The sequence below is a fragment of the Salminus brasiliensis genome, chromosome 8 (assembly GCF_030463535.1).
Source record: "Salminus brasiliensis chromosome 8, fSalBra1.hap2, whole genome shotgun sequence".
Classification (NCBI taxonomy): domain Eukaryota; kingdom Metazoa; phylum Chordata; class Actinopteri; order Characiformes; family Bryconidae; genus Salminus; species Salminus brasiliensis.
The window spans coordinates 15,123,000-15,139,667 of NC_132885.1; the positions used below are offsets into that span (position 1 = coordinate 15,123,000).

The following is a 16,668-nucleotide window of genomic DNA, read 5'->3' on the forward strand; positions in this document are numbered from 1 at the left end:
CCACAGTCTAATACTGGGGGCACTCAATGCCTCTTTTCCTAACACTTGGCATTGGACATAGCAATGTCATGCTGCCATAAGTTTGGTGCCAATATCACTAAAATTATTCTATTCTCAAAACCAATTTTACTACCACGACAATAAATACATAAATAAAACAAATAAGATTATTATATGTTCTCCACCTCTCCTCTGCCTTTTGCTTGTTACAGGCAGAAGCCTCGTGCTGAGCAGTTCAGCTGTTGTCTCCCTATTTTGCTCCAAAACGGCAGAAACAGCAAAACAGGGGAATTAAATGTGAAATATTCTAAAATATTCAAATATTGAAATAAATGTGAGTAAACATATCACATGTTATGTTGTCATATGTTAAACTGCTAGTTCACTGTTTGGCTGTATTTGTCTGTTTGTATGTGTGATCCCCTGTGTCCTGCATCCCTGTGCTTCTCTGAGCGAACTAGTTTCAGTAGCTTAGAAAGTAGTATGGTAGTACCATAGAAAACAAGTACATACTGTGTGTGTGTTTTTTTTTCTTTTAGAATTTTGGTATCAACTTAATACAAAGTATCGGTTCTTGTGACATCCCGAATATCTACATACGTTTGGACATAAAATATATCTACAACATAACCATGTTTTTGAGAAACTGAGGCCAGACCTAAAAAATGCAGGCTTGATACATCACAATCCACGGTGAAGGGAATGTAGTCAATATAAGTAGCAAAATTTACTGCCAAATTACTGATGCCTTAAACATGAGCAAACTATTACCATTAAAAGAACAGTAATGGCATTCTGTTGTAAGGCCAATAAATGTAATGTCATACCTATAATGTAAAAATAGTGTAGTATGTTTCCTAAACCTTCTATTTAAAGTATGTAATACAGTCTTGCTTGCCAAAGACACTACAACACTCATCTTACAGATACTTAAGAAAGACAGACCTATGAGCTTGAATGCTTAATAAAATAAAGTGCTCAAGAGCACAGACCTGAGTAGCACTGAAGGCTAAATACAATAAAGTAATATGAATAATGGATCCGAACGGACTACAGTGAGCATTCTCTCAGCACTGGGAAAAGAAGGCCTACAGCACACCACACTGAGTATAAGGCAGTGAACCCATTTGTGGGCATCAGGGTGGGTGGTGGAGTGCAGAGGCCATGACTGCACAGACTACACAGTGCACAGGCTGTGAAGTGAACTCCTAAATGTGCAGAGGCTGCTTCCAGATGCATAACCGAGCCCTTTAACACTCCTCTAACCTGCAGTGAGATGTATTAACACCTACAGCCATCACCCAAGCAGTGTCTAACTTGCTCTGGCACTCTGTGAGTAATGAAAAAGCATTAGGCTGATTAAAAAAGAAAACTGCGTTTGAGGTTCGAGATGGTTTCAACATGAGCTGACAGAAGGGTCATCCAAATGGCCATGCTTGATGTCTGGATGAGTTTAAGAAGCTTTCAGTGTCAGCAGACTTGATGTAACAGTAGCTAAGGGGACGATGTCTAATGTCTGAATGAGTCAGCACTGCGAGAGATGAAGGCGAGATCAGAGCCTGTGAGGTCTCAGCCCTGTAACAGCCTTACAGGAACAGAAATCCATGGCAACAGAACACAGTTATGGAACGTTCGGCTGAGCCCATCCCCTACCTGTTAAAATCCAACTAACAACCTTTATTCTCCACATGTGAGGAGGCTTCATTTCCAAGCTCCAGAAGCTCCGCAAGCTCAAAAATGTCTGTTGTTGCTTTTTAGACACTGTAGAGTGATTAAAGTAGATTTAAGTGGGCTCATTCTCCCAGATCCTGCCGTCCAAGACAGCAATCAAACAACTTAGTCTAATTACAGCACAGTGGCACATGAATTTACCTACAGTGCTGTGAAAAGATATTTTTGCTTCTATTTTTGCATATTTGTCACATTTAAATGGTTCAGATCTACCAACTAATTCTAATATAAGATAAAGGCAAAACAGGTTAACACACAATGCAGCTTTAGTGAAGGTAGCGATTTATTCAAAACCTATATCACCCATGGGAAAAAGCAGCCCCCACCTAAACCTTTATAACTGGTTGCGCAGTGGTTGGCAGTAACAACTGCAATCAAACGGTTGAAATAACTTGCAAAGAGTCTTTTATATCTCAGGAGTTTTGGCCCACTCTTCTTAGTGAAAGTCTTTCAATTCGGCTACATTGAAGGGTTTTCCGGCAGGTGCTGCTTGTTTAAGGTCTTTCCACAGCATCTGAATGGAATATATATAAGTCTGGACTTTGACTTGGCCAGTCTAAAACCTTCATTTTGTTTCAGGTTGTATTTAAGTTATGTTTAGATTTAACAGGTCTGTCAGGGTATGCCTGCGTCTGGTTCGTGAAACTGAACTGTCCACTGAATTGGTTAACTGGTTGAATATCTTTATTCAGTAACTGGAACAATAATGTGAAAGCTGCATTACGTGTTTACTCATGTTCACTTTATCTTATATTAAAATGAACTGGCTAATCTAAAACATTTAGGCTACATTCAGACTGCAGGATTTGTTTCACGTGACAGGGTTTGCTGCACGTATATTTAAGCGAGCACACCAGTCAGTTGTGGCAGAGTGCAAAACGATCGCCATGGCAAAGGACTCGATTTGACTGATGTTTAAAAGGGCATGATAATAGAGTACTGTGCAAAGGGTGGTATCATCTTGGAACTTTGTGGGATGTTCTAGAGCTACCGTAGTGAAGGTTTATAGAGTATGGACTTCTCAGCGAATCGCAGTGGCACGAGGGGTACAGAGCAATCAGTGTGCCGCTGTGAAAAAGTTCCCCTTTGTAATGAACACCTTCTGCTAGCTAGTACAGTCCACCCCATGACATCTCGCTGGTGTTATCTGAGACAAGAGTCATAATGGTCATAATTTTCTGATGTGACAGTCCTCATAGTCCTTACATGCAGCTACGTAAGATAATAGACTTGCATATTAATGTCTTATTCAGTTCTATACTGCATAAACAGCAGAGATTAATGGACACGACAGGAAAAGCTGTAATGTTCTCAGACTCAATGCTTTGAATTGCAATTTTTACGTGAAAAAAATGTGCTTAACACTGTAAATAAAGTCTGACTGGTCAATATAAGCACTCTTCTTTCTCACAAATTCACGTTTGAATAGGTAAAGAAGTCACAGTTGTTTATTTTGGCTTTTAAATTGATCTTTGCACCAAAGAACCACAGTACAATACCACCACTGCAACAGCCGCATCATTAAAATATAAAGAAATAGAGTTCTGATGATTCCAACCATCTCCCTCTCATGCTCTCTCTCTCGCATGCTGTATCTCATTGTACCTCCCTGTCTCTCTCTCACACGCTCAATTGATTAGAAACTTTATGCTGTTGTGGTCACCATAGTAACTATTACTTGGAAACAAGTAAGATGCATGAAAAGTGAAAAAGGTGGAAAGGAATGCATCACGCATTCTGTGTTGTAGATCAGAGAGGACACTGCCAACGAATGGAGCAGCCAAGACCGATTGATCCTTTCCTAAGAATGATTAAACCAATAACAGTAACCTGCTAGGAGCAGCAGCCACAGAGAAACTTAAGAGCAAGCCGGCCACAGGCAAGAAATATGCATGACAGAGAGTCAATCTGTAACCGGGACCACCCCATACAAAAAAAAGCCCCCCAATTAGGAGCAGTGAAATATGTGAAAGTAACCCATTATCTTTGAGCTGAAACAGCAGATGCAATCCTGATTGGATGCATGTACAACAGCCTGTAACGTGTACAGTTAGGAACAGCTTCTTATACTGGATTTGGAGGATTTTAGACAGTGTCATGTACATTATTAACACTGTCTCCTACTGTCAGACCACATCATCTGCTCCTGACAGACACTCATTCAAAAATCCTCTTCACACACACAGAGCGAAAGAGAGCAAGAACAAAAGAGCTAGAGAGCGTACAGTCTTACCATACAGGATATATGCCCAGCCTGGAGCTGATAAACACCAAGGCGAACATGATGAACAGGACGTTGCAAAGCCTCTGGCACTTGGAATAGTTGGCCATTTTGGCTGCCTGGAAACATTTAGGAAGGTCATTTAGACATGAATGATGTTCAAAATGCAATTAGCAAGCATCACAATGTCACAGTTAACATACTGTGAGTATAAGCAGCCTTTTCATCTTCTGCTTGACACTTTATTACCATGTATGCTGCAGGTCATAATGTATTACAGCTGCATTTCTTCCTGCCTATAGTACTAAATTCAGAAGTGGATTTAAGATCAGATCTAAATAGAGATTTAAACCCCATACACAAACAAACAAGACATGCAGCCATGTGAAAAATATAGGCTTTTAAAAATATTTAAACATATGGACATTTGATCTTCATTTTAACAATATTGGGAGATGGAGGCAATATAACTGAACAACTGAACATACAACTGAAAACACATTCTAAAAAAACATTAGTAAAATGTCTTTCTTGTGAGGAAAATATCAGGACATCATATGCCCTAACAGCTGATATCTTCCCCAGTGCCTAAAATACCTTCAGGTAGACATTTTCCATAATGATTTACCAGTTTCTGACATCAACTGGGAGAACTGGTAGTTCCTCACTCCTCCATGCAGAATTCTTTCAGCTGTGGGATGTTTCAGCTTTAGTTCTTAAACAGGTGGTCTCACATTTTCCTCAAGTACCCTCTGATACAATAAAGAATTCCTAGTTGATTCTATGATGGCTCTCCAGGCCCTACTGCAGAAAAGTAGTCATATTTAGTTTTATTACCTCCATCTCTCCATATTGCTCAAGTGAAGATAAAATGTCCATATGTTTAAATATATAAAAAAAGACCATGGTTTTCACTGAGTGTCCTCATTTTCTTACCCAACTATAAATGGCGAGAACCTGAATTGGCTTTTATTAAAGACTTAAAAGCCTCCAATTAGCGCAGGTCAGGACAGGGCAGCACTACATGCTCTACAACTGGCAAAAGAAAAAGAAAAAGCCCATGCTTACCTCCAGCAGCACATCTGCTGCGTCGTGAAGACACATCACCAGCGTGCCCACCCGAGCCATGTTATTTATGTAGGAGAAGGTGATGAGGGAGATGGTGGCAACATGGTGCATGAACATGAGCAGAAAGTCCTGTAGAACCAAAAAAACACTTAAGTCAAGCAGGATAAAGTGAAAAGCTACAATATAAAACTCTATCTACTGCAATCTTAGCAAGTGAGATCCTCTTAATTTTGAGATTATTACAATAATATTAAATAGTTATATAAGTTATTGTATCTACTGCAAGTGTCTTATTCTGTTGGTGATGATTTTGCAAAGAAATCATTTCTTTGTCAAGGAAAAGATGCTTGACACAAGCAAAGATATCTGCCAGTGAAATAGGATACTTTTAGTAGATAGAATTACACAAAACAAGTAAAAAGAAGTTAATATAAATGAATAAATGTTATTACTACAATAAATGTTATATATTAAGGGTGTTTTCACAACAGCACTTTTAGTTAAATCAAACTCATTTCAAATGCCATCTCTGCCGTCGCTCCATGTTAAACTGCACAGATATATGCACTAATCCATATCACAGGACCTTCTTGTATTTACTATCCAGTTCCAGGTGTGGTTGGTGTGGCACAACAGATAACACCACTACCTGGCACTGAGCTACCACACCATGTGGGAGACTGGGGTTCGATTCCCGGCCTAGGTGACTATGACTCCTAACACTGCATTAGCCCACCTGTGTAATATGAGTAACCCTGGATAAGAGTGTTTACTAAATGCCATAAATGTAAATGCTCCCGCCCCCAACAGGTCTTCTGACCAATACGCTTAGAGAACGCTCTCACATGTTTGTTGTAATGCATTTTGATACACTTCATTTTTTTTCTGTGTGAAAACAAACCAAACCAAGGGGCAAATGACCCAATTTAACAAACTCCTTAACTTATTCAAACCTACATTTAACCCACTTTAACTCACAGAAGTCCCTAAGTGACAAACACTGGACATCCTGGATGCGTCACAGGACAGTTTGTGAATGTATGTACATGTGACCTCATTTACAAAATGTCAGCGTGCTTGATTAGTGCTTGTGACAAAACCAGCTCATATAAAAGTGCCTGCTTCAACACATTTAACCATTCAAAACACTTTTAATAAAATGGGATATTACATAAAACCCTGTCTGACCCCATTTTTAGAGCCAACAAGTTATGAAATTGTGACATACACGTTACATCTCAATTTTTATAATATTTACAGAAGAAGTCATATGACTGCTCAATTAATTTAACTAATTCATTATTTTGAACAATATTTAGTCTGGGCTGTTATGGATTACAATGATTTCACTTGGTACTTGCACTTGGCCATTTTTGCAGTGTAGTGGTTCTAAAAGAGAGTGCTAATGATGGATGGCTAAAAAGTCTCAAAATATTAATTCCAAAAATTATTATAAATAATATTAAAATATTATAAATATGTGCAAAAAAGGTTTGTTCTGGTGTAATATATGAAATTAATCAGCAAAAAAGTAGACCTCTATACTTTGAAGATACCTTTGTTGAGCAAACTAAGCAATGAAACACATACAACTGAATTGTCTGAACTGTCATCAAAAAGAGAAATAGAAATCATAATAAGATATATATGAAAATAACTAAACAAAACACCAGACCAGATATAGTATAAATCAGACATAAAGAGAATAGCTTCCAAAAGCTACTAACACTGGAAAAGATACTCTGAGGTCGCAGCATACTAACGCAGTAGTGTGTCCAGCTGTAGGCTCATGTATGTGCTTAGTGTATACAAAAGGAACAGTAGCTCACCTGTCACTTACACTGTACTTATACTATACTTACCATTTGTGAATCTTCAATGCTCAGTGTAATACTGTTTAAACATTACCCCCCCCAAATCAGGCAATACGCCTATGCCCACATCTACAAATTTGTGCCCCCCCTAAAAAAAACACTACTACTGCTGTGTGACTGGCCTAAACCCAGCACGGAGATCCTGCTTATCACAGCTGCGGAGAGATTATGTGTTGCATGCTCTCCTGGCGAATCATGGAGCTACAGTGGAACACCAGGGCCGCAGCCAGCTGGACAGGAGTCTGATGAAGATGAAGGTGATGAGGAAGAGCAGTGGTGCAAAAAAGAATGGGAGCATGGCATACAGACAGCAGGGAACATACTGGAGCAGGCAGGGGGCACAGGACCTCCTCAGTGGTGCGTGGTGAGATTTGTGCAAGGAAAGAACTGAAAGGAGAAAAAAAAAACAACAACAACAACTTGGACAACATGCCAACGGTCAGCAGAGAGAATGTGAGAGGATGTACAGCAGCAAGGTCAAATAGAGAGAGAGACAGAGAGAGACAGGAAATGGTTAAACATGATCTGACTAAACACAGTTCAGACTTGGTTTAAAGTGCAGAACGTCTGTTGTCATTTGAAGGGATTTTGCATCTATATTGGTTAGAACTCTCTGCTACATGGAACGAACACCAACTGCATAGACTAACAATCTTCAAAACTGATTATTCTGTTTAGTACTTTAGTCCAAAACTGCCTTAATCCAATCCAGAGACCTTCTAATTAGTGAATTCAGCTCCTCCCAGGTGCACCGATTGCTTACACAAATGATACAAGCATTGCCAACAGAATGGAGCAGCTGCACACAAGCCTAAGGTCACCATGTCCAGTGCCAAGTTTGAGCTAGATTGGTGTAAAGCCCACCAGCCTAGGGACTGTAAAGCAGTGAAACTGTGATCTCTGCAGTGATGGATCTCCACCCAATACCTCTGCCATGAGTTGGAGCGTTTTTTTTTTTTTTTAATCCAGAACTAATCATCCAACCACAGCACTGGACTTTAATCATGCTCTTGTAGATAAATGCAAAAAAACCCTCACAGCATTTTTCAATATGTTCTAATATCTAGTTTATAGCCTTCCTAGAAAAGTAGAGACATTTACTACAGTAAACTGTAGACAAACTGTCTATTAATACCACTGGTTTCAGAAGAAACGTTGGACGAGTAGCTGTCTACAAACTTTAGGATATATAGTGTATCATCTTATTACATACCTTTTCTGCTGGTGCTTAATCTGGCCCTTTATAGTTATTTTACCTATACATATTCACTTGGCTTTATGTCAGGTAATGGACTTTACATTACAAACCTGGCTTCAATAATCAATAGCTGTTTTAGCAGTATGCTTCATGTCATTGTTCTACTGCAAGGTGAAGGGATGGTTAATGAGGTTTGAGGCCTATGGTTGCACCTTAGATTAAGATTCTTAAGATGCCTCTATGCATTTCACAATTCATCCCTTTGCTGCTGTCAACACTCACATCATTTGAGAAGACATGAGCCTGAACCACTGGCAGCTATGCATGCTCGTGTCATTTGGGCTGCTTTCACCAGGTGAAAGCGACCCAAATCCGATCTTTTTCATCATGTGTGACACAGATGTGTTATATCTGTGTGTCAGTGTGAATGGCCACCCATCAGTTTAATTCCGAATTGGGTTTCTTTAATATATAGTATTAAAATCCGATACATATCAGATACGTGGCAACGTGACTCAGTCTGAACAACCAGATAACCGGAATTCATGCAACGTTTATGTCAATCCAACTCAGCATTAGCTAAGGAGAAAGAGGAGAAAGTAAAATATGTACGACAGCAGTGAGGAAGTTTTTTTAGTGGCAGGATAATGAAAACATTTCTAAAGAAATGGCCAAACGTGGCCACAGGAAGAAGTGGCTGCAGTTTCAAAGAAAAATAAAAAGCTTAAGAGCAAAGTTTAAAGAAACCAAGGACGCAAACCAAAGAAGTGTCCGTGGCTGAATAACGTGCCCTTTTTTACAGCGGGCTGGAACATATTCTCTGTGATAAGCCCAGCTGTCAGCCACTGCAACTCAGCGTGGTGGCTCAGCGGTTAGAGCGTCGGGCTATCGATAACAGGGTTGTGGGTTCGATTCCCAAGCTTGGCAAGCTGCCACTGTTGGGCCCTTGAGCAAGGCCCTTTACCCTCTCTGCTCCCCAGGCACTGGAGTAGGCTGCCCACCGCTCTGGGTGGGTGTGTGTGTACTCACTGCCCCTAGTTCACTTGTGTGCGTGTTCACTACCACAGATGGGTTAAATGTGGAGGACTCATTTTGCTGTACACTTTACAGTGACAAATACATGCACCTTTACCTTTTTACCTTATCAGTATGGCAGTGTGTCTTTATCTGTCCAAATGGCTTTGTGATGAAGAGTTTGTGCTTTGTGCCTATATGTGTACCTTTTAGGAAGCTGCAATCTGATCATGCTGTTTTTGAGATTTTCCAGTAGTTTGTCTCTTTATGTTGGCCTTTGAAACAGAGACCTTTTTGGACCATGGTGGTGGATGGTAGTAACCATCCAGCACTATGGCCCAACACGTCATTTGATGTTGCCAAGCTGCTTTCTGACTTCTTACTTGTTACTTCTTATTCACTGCTGATGGCCTGCTGTGCTGGCACCGGCATGTCTTTAGCATGTCTTTTTCACACTCTTTTACCCTACAGGAAGATATGCCCAGCTAAAAACACATCATCACACAGTGTAAGTGTGTGCTATTTCAGTCTGGGTTCGTTACGGTATTGTACAGCATTGGGTATCCAATCCAAGCTGCAGATGTCAGCCTGATGCTGATACCCATCGATACTGACCACCTCTCGGCATCACATTTGAGACGATGCTAAATTCCATATCTACAACCAACCCTAATGATGGCTCTGTGCTGCAACTAATGATGTAGCACTGAGCCAGTTACCAATTACTTTTCATTTGCCTGATATGGACATAAATAGCCTGGCATTAAAGTCTGACAGTTTGCACTTTAAACTCAGTTTAAATGAGTTCTAAAAAAAAGTCATTGTTGTATCTCCAATCTCCAAAACTGTGTCCCTGTACCATTTTACTTTAGAAGTGCACATGTCGAGAGCAACATGCAGACTAAATGGTATCATACCAATGTTTGCTGTTCAGCAGAAGGCATGGTTTAGTAAAAGCTGTGTTTTAAGCTAGAAAGAGTCGATTTCCCTTAAGGATTTGTTGTTTCTGTAGCTGAAAAAAAACTACTAAACAGTGCAGAATGTGTACCCTCAGAGTCAATAGCTATTATGCAGTGGATTTTTGCCAGAGAAGTAAGGACTCAATAGCTTTCTGGCTTAAGAGATTGCTACAAGTTTCTGCAAGCCCTAGCTCCACACTCCCAGCAGCCCTCCTGCAGAGAACACAACATCATCTTAAAAGTCCTCTGAATTACTTAAGAGGAAAACTGTTTACAGAGAATCTTGCTTAGAAGACTAGTTGGGGATTAGGCTGGATGAAAGTGCCACTAAGTGTTTGTTACATCTTTTCTTTTCTGCATTTGGCATCATCAGGCTTTATAAGGCATAGTAATGGTCTCTTCAAAGCATTACTGTTTGCTCATAAAAGTCCTATCAAGCTAAACCAGTGCTTTTTTTGGTTTCACAATTCTCACATATAATGTGTCACATTTCTGTTCTGTGTCTTTCTACTTTACGGCTAAATAAGTTCATTTACACATTCGCATTTAAGAAGGCAGCAGGGTGGGGGCGCTGTGGGTGCTCACTGATTGTTGATGTTGCGCTGAGAGCAGGTGGGGAAAACACAGCTCCACAGCAGCTGCGAGTTCAGTGAACTGCTGGAGTCATTCTAAATACAACAGAGAGCACTTGAGTTATACAAATGTCTGAGTTCCCGAGGTGACATTCAACCTTTTAACACAGAATCAGTACCGGATGGTACATAGTTCTTTATTTTAACTTAATGGTTGTTTAATGTGGTTGTTTGTGCACATTTATTTTAAACTCCGGCATTTGGACTGTTTTTGACTGTACTAGAACTTTGGTAGCAGTACTTGGGCTGATACTGATGACGTTTCACAAGTCCACAGGAATACCAGTACAGACAAGAACGCAGATTGAGAATAGGTCATTATCTGACGCCCCATCTGCCATTTTTATTGTCGCTGAGACAACAAAGCACTTTAACCTGACGTGCTCGTAATTCCAATCTCACAAGTGGGAAGTAGGATCTTCCAACTAGCACATGAGCCAAGCAAACCTTGGCAAATAACTACTTCCCGCCCCGATAAACGGTATGGAAAACAAAGTGGATAGCGCTACACGGATAACCCTACACAGCATTACATAATGTGGATTACTTGGATTATTATCTGATGGTAGTTTGTGGGATTAGGACAGTGTAAGACCAGCTGTAGGCCTGACTCTCAGTTAGCAGTTACTTATGAAAGCATGCAGTCAGCATGTGAGAGAGCAAATGAGAGTGGAAACTGGAAGAGAGAGAAGAGAGAAGAGACAGAAGACAGGGTAAGTAGGACTGCACTGCATCAACAAAACCATCACACAGAAACTGGATCTATGATGCTGCTCTTTCATGCTCAGACATCAGCCTTTTCTCACATATTCAATAGCTTCCCACTGTCCTCTCTCTCTTTCTCTCTATGCTCATTTGGAATGAAATACAGCCATGCAAATCAAAAACAAACAATATCCATATACAATGCCTGAAAACCAAGAATATGACGTGCACAAAGCATTAAAAATAAACTAAAATAACAACATGACTCACTTTATTGCTCCTGTTTACTGAACCTTTACTCATTAATCTAACCTTTGTCCAGGAGGCCTTCATATGACAGCATATGAGAGTCTGTGATTCAGAGAAACCGAGCTAAAGAACCAGGCAACCCGTCAACCATTCAACACTAGCAAGTAGAAAAGCGAGAAGCTGAACTGTTATTGCAAATAGCCCCAAGGAGAGAGCATTCAAGCACAACCACTGAGGCCTAAATGGCTAATCCAAGCGAGGCTGCCATTCATTCACATACATTACTGTTATTTGTTAGACAATGGTTGGTGAAAATGGAATGGTACATCTGAAATCCATGAATTGGTGTTCACTGAATGCACTGAATAGTGTCAGGAGGGTTCAATAGAATATCCATCTTCATACCTTCCTCCTGATGTCTGTAAACTGTGAGAACAGCAGTGACAGGTAGAAGGATAGTTCCAGGATGTAGTAATAATGCAGGTCCACCGTTAGAGCCTATCCAGATACAGAGTGGAGTTAATGCATGAACAACAAAGAGCAAAAGATCAACGTGATCTGTCGGTCACACTGTGGTGTCCTTCTGGACCAAGTAAATATAAATAATGTGTGGAATCAATACAGTGCAGCATTTTGAGAAACAGGCCATTAATATCACAAAGTGTAATCAACAGAGAACACATTGACACTCGTTCACAATGTAAAAACATATACAACATCAGAGTTATAACAGGAAATAAAAATACCTGATAAGGGTAGTTGTACCAGCATTCCCTAGTGTTCCACAGCCACGGAGTCTAAAAAAAGAAAAACAATAAGGTGAAGCATACCAGTACTGTGTCAGTATCGGCGCCGATAATGACACTTACACACAGTATCAGTATCGGCATTATAAAGCACTGATACCATGAAGCTCACTGATGATTTTTTTTTTTACATAGAACATTTTGTTTGTATACTCTGTTATGAAATCAAATGTTAAAACAAACAGTAAAAGCCAGTTATAAATAGTTATTACCATTAAACAGACATATAATTACTTTATTAATTACATACTTTAATTACTTTTACAATACAGCACTCCATGTCTCCATGTGGTGTGTTTTGGTTCTGAAACCAAATGTTAAGTTTAAACAGCTTGTTTAAAAGCCACACATTGAAGTTTAGTAGCTTTTACATAGAGACGTGTAACGGAATGTTAAGTGCTATAGGCTGGGTGCTATGGGCTAGATTCCAACTGAACTGAAGTGGGATGGGCCGAGTAAAAGAGCAGTATTATAGGCTGGATTTTGACCAAAATGAGGTGCTATAGGGTGGATTCTGACTAAACTGAGGGTGCTATGGACTAAGCCCTGGCTGAACTGGGGTGTTATGGGCTGAGGGCTTGCTCTGAGTTGTACAGGCTCTAAAAGAGCTCTACTGAGTTTATGTCTGTTCTTTTTCAGTTCTGCTACTATTAATAACACTCCTTGGACAGCCCTGGCCCAGCAGCCACAAATGAACTCATTCTCCAAAGAGCTTGGTCATGCAAGTTGATAAAACTAAAGTGTTTCTCACTCAGCTCAACTCTAGTGATTACTGCCACTGATCAGCCAGACACATGAGAGAGTCACACAGCATCTAGTTACTGGTAGGACATTGAATTATGCAAAATTAAACAACAACAAAAAAAAAACAATGCTATTCACATATGGTGTTCAATATTCATAAAATTGCGGACCTAATTAATAGGCCTGATTCCAGCATTATAAATTCTTCTGAAATGTGTTGTATGTGATGATAATATGAAAGTGTCACTTATTATCACAGCCTTACTGTGACACTGAACGGCTGCGAGGATTCAGTGCTATATAGTTGCTTACAGGGAATAATCTCTGCATTATGGATACAGTGTTGAATAATAAATAACAGCTTTCAGAGAGTGAGCCTGTTTGGAGAGAGTTTATGGCAGACAGTTCTTTCTTTACAGCAACAGCTAATAGAAAAGAACGTCTACGACAGTGGTTCCAAACCCAGGTTCATTTTTAGTGTTTACCCTGCGCCCAACACTCCTAAACCAAGTGTTAATCAGTAAGTACTGTGTTAGAGCAGAAAACCACCAAGTTCGTGCAGGACAGAGGGTCTTCCAGGACAAGGGCTGGGAACCACTAGTCTAATATAGCTTCCCACATCGCTTGTAGCTTCCACAACAGTGTTTTTGATTTCAGATGTGATCTAGAACTATCATCGGTAATTGAGCTCACTAATGCTCTTGTGGATGATTGCAACCAGATCCTTACAGCAATGTTCCAACATCTAAACCTTTGCAGAGAGAGGAGGCTGTTACTGCAATGCAAGGTAGGACAAACTCTGTTAATACCCTTGGAGGTTGAATTATAAGAAGGTGTCTACAAGCTTTTGGACACACAGCAGAGCTCTCACTAGGTGATCATCCATTTTGAGGGACTGAGTTTAAAGTCAGGTGTGAGTCGTGAGTCTTTACTGGACGTCTTTGTGGTTTCTGTGTTAGTTAGGTGCTTTTACAATGAATGCATTAATGTCTCTGCAATTGCTTTTATAGGCATTAGGCAGAAATACAGCTAAAGCATAATCTGTGGGGGCTATTTAGGAACACTAAGTCATGAAGCACTTGAGCCTGCCAGCTACTTCAGTAGCACCCATACCAGACTGGTCTACTTGCTGCATTGATCATGGAGCCAGCTGCCAGAGGACTTCTTGGTGCCTCTGACTGAGACAGTATTGTCCGCCAAGGATTCCTGGCTCAGTCTTTTTTCCCCTGAGGCCTACAAGAGTAATCCAAATCTTCCCCCTAATACCTGGGCAATTGTTTCCTGCTGCAGAGCTAAGGAGGCATAGGAATGGTTTGTCCAAGTCAAAATCAACTTTATTATCATTCCTTCTGTGCACAACCATGGAACAAAAGGTGGTCCCTCCTGAAGATGCTGTTAAATTCAACACCAAACACTACAGATGTGTGACAGACAATATACAGCAGTTAGTTCCAGCCATGCAAGCTAACTGGTTGAGAAGCATTCCATGAGCAGCATTTCACGGTGAAATAACAGCATGTTCTTTTTTCAACAAACACTGCCCATTTTTGTCTCGACAATGACTAAGGACCTCAGACTGTTTGTCTTATCTGTCTGTGCTATCTAGAATACAAGTGACTGTCAGGGATTGTATTCAACTAAAATTTTGCAAATGCAAATGATAAATGATTAATGTTTAATGATAAATGAAGGACAGTGGCAACAGCTGTATGCCATATGCAAAGGTTTGGACAATTTATTCAAATTAGATCTGTTGTTGCTTTTCTTAAGTGAAAATAAGAAAACAAATCCTGGAAACCAGGAAATATACATGAACTAATTTTGTATTTGCTGAATTTAACACATGTTAAGTAGGTGGTAAAGGTTGGGAAAACCAAAACCTGGAAGCATCTATTAGATGTTTGTCATCTAATAAATGACATGACGTAAATATTAGTCCATTGAGGAGATATACGTCATGGAAAGCATGTTAGTTCATGTGGGTAGGTGACAAATAACCTTCATCAATTCATGTTTGTGAGTCAATTCATCTGACTCACCCAGCAGATCCTCACAAAGACCAAAATGTTTTAGAATTGCCTATGAGAACCATAAAAACCCCATAAAATATGAAACATGAAAAAACAATTTAGTGTCAATTTAGCTTTGATGCCTGATTAGATCCAGAATTTATTAGCTATTGTTTTCTCCCTACACAGGTTTCCTGTCATGTCTTTATCTTTGACTGAGTGGTAAGTGGTAATCATGGTGACAGCAAAGAGTATTATTGTTGTTTTTTAATCAGTATTTTATCACAAACCACAAAGGGAATAAACAGATATCTGCCAGTTCATGGCCATTTCATGCACATACTGTACTCAGAGAGTCAACAGAAAGCAATGGCATGCCTCTTTGCTGCTGCTGGTTTTCACAATGAAAGCTTATATATATATATTTAATATAAAGCTATGGAAGCACAGGTTCTTCTGCATGACTGGAGTCTGTCAAGAAGCCCCAGCCTTCCTGATTTATATTCAGCATGCTTTTTAAGAGAAAAGAAGGAAGGAGGAAAGACTTTCTCTCTTGCAGGTCTTTTCTTTTTGACCTTATTAGCACTCTTACCTTTTTAAGGTACCGCACCCCATAGGTAAATATGTACAGATAGAAGGTAAACCTCCACCTAGAAAAAGACACACAAAACAAGCAATGTAAGTTGATGCATTACTAATCTGTATATTTGTAGCATTTATTCTACACAACCTGCTGAAAAGTTTCGTTTGGAGACTTCAAATCAAAGGTGCATAATAATGCCAGATGCATTAGTTCTATATATGACGCGGGCACTCGCTGAATGTTCCACATTCACGCTGTGAAGCTCTCCAGCTTGGGTTATGAATTTCAACTGCAAGGTGTAGTCCCTCAACGGTCCTTGTGTTACCAAGACAACATTCTGGAACACATGCCTTTGACTGAGGCAACGCTTATGATCACAGCCTAGAGCGTTTTAAAAATAACACAGTAAAGACACTGCGTTCAGTGCCTAATGCTGACTGAACGATTAAAAGGGTAGAAAGCTTTTTGTGTAAATCAGAATTTGCAATGGTTTTCCAGGATTCCATCAGCAAGGATAAAAATGACAAAGGCTAATGGCACTGACGTTATTAATGTCTCCATGTCTTTATGTGCATGCGGTAAACACATTGGCTAGGGTTTATGATAAGCAGCAGAGGGTGGTGAGAAAAGACCAGGGACTAAGTGAGCGTAAAGTGGGAGAAATAAAACATGTGAGAGTGAGACAGAAACAGTTCCTGCATCTCTGCTAGATAATCTAAAGCCAATAACAACCAGTCCAGTAAACCTCCACACCAGAGGATCTGTATTCCAGCATGAATCATCCATATCCTAGTGTCTCTCTCTATCACACACATACACCACTTCTCAACAACCTCTGCCACAGCCCCTTAAATAAAAGCCTTTCCCTGGCTTCT

At 40.0% G+C, this 16,668-nt stretch overlaps 1 protein-coding gene across 2 annotated transcripts in view; it reads right to left on the bottom strand.

Moving 5' to 3' along the window:
• The window catches only part of cers6 (ceramide synthase 6), a 34,257-nt gene that overhangs the window by 3,490 nt on the left and 14,099 nt on the right, over positions 1-16,668 (bottom strand). For both annotated transcript variants that reach the window (XM_072685751.1, XM_072685750.1), the window contains exons 4-8: positions 15,803-15,860; positions 12,398-12,448; positions 12,057-12,149; positions 5,021-5,149; positions 3,965-4,071 (exon numbers count right to left, since the gene is read on the bottom strand). In XM_072685751.1, coding sequence (XP_072541852.1) covers positions 3,965-4,071; positions 5,021-5,149; positions 12,057-12,149; positions 12,398-12,448; positions 15,803-15,860 — 438 coding nt within the window. The remainder of the gene's footprint in view (positions 1-3,964; positions 4,072-5,020; positions 5,150-12,056; positions 12,150-12,397; positions 12,449-15,802; positions 15,861-16,668) is intronic.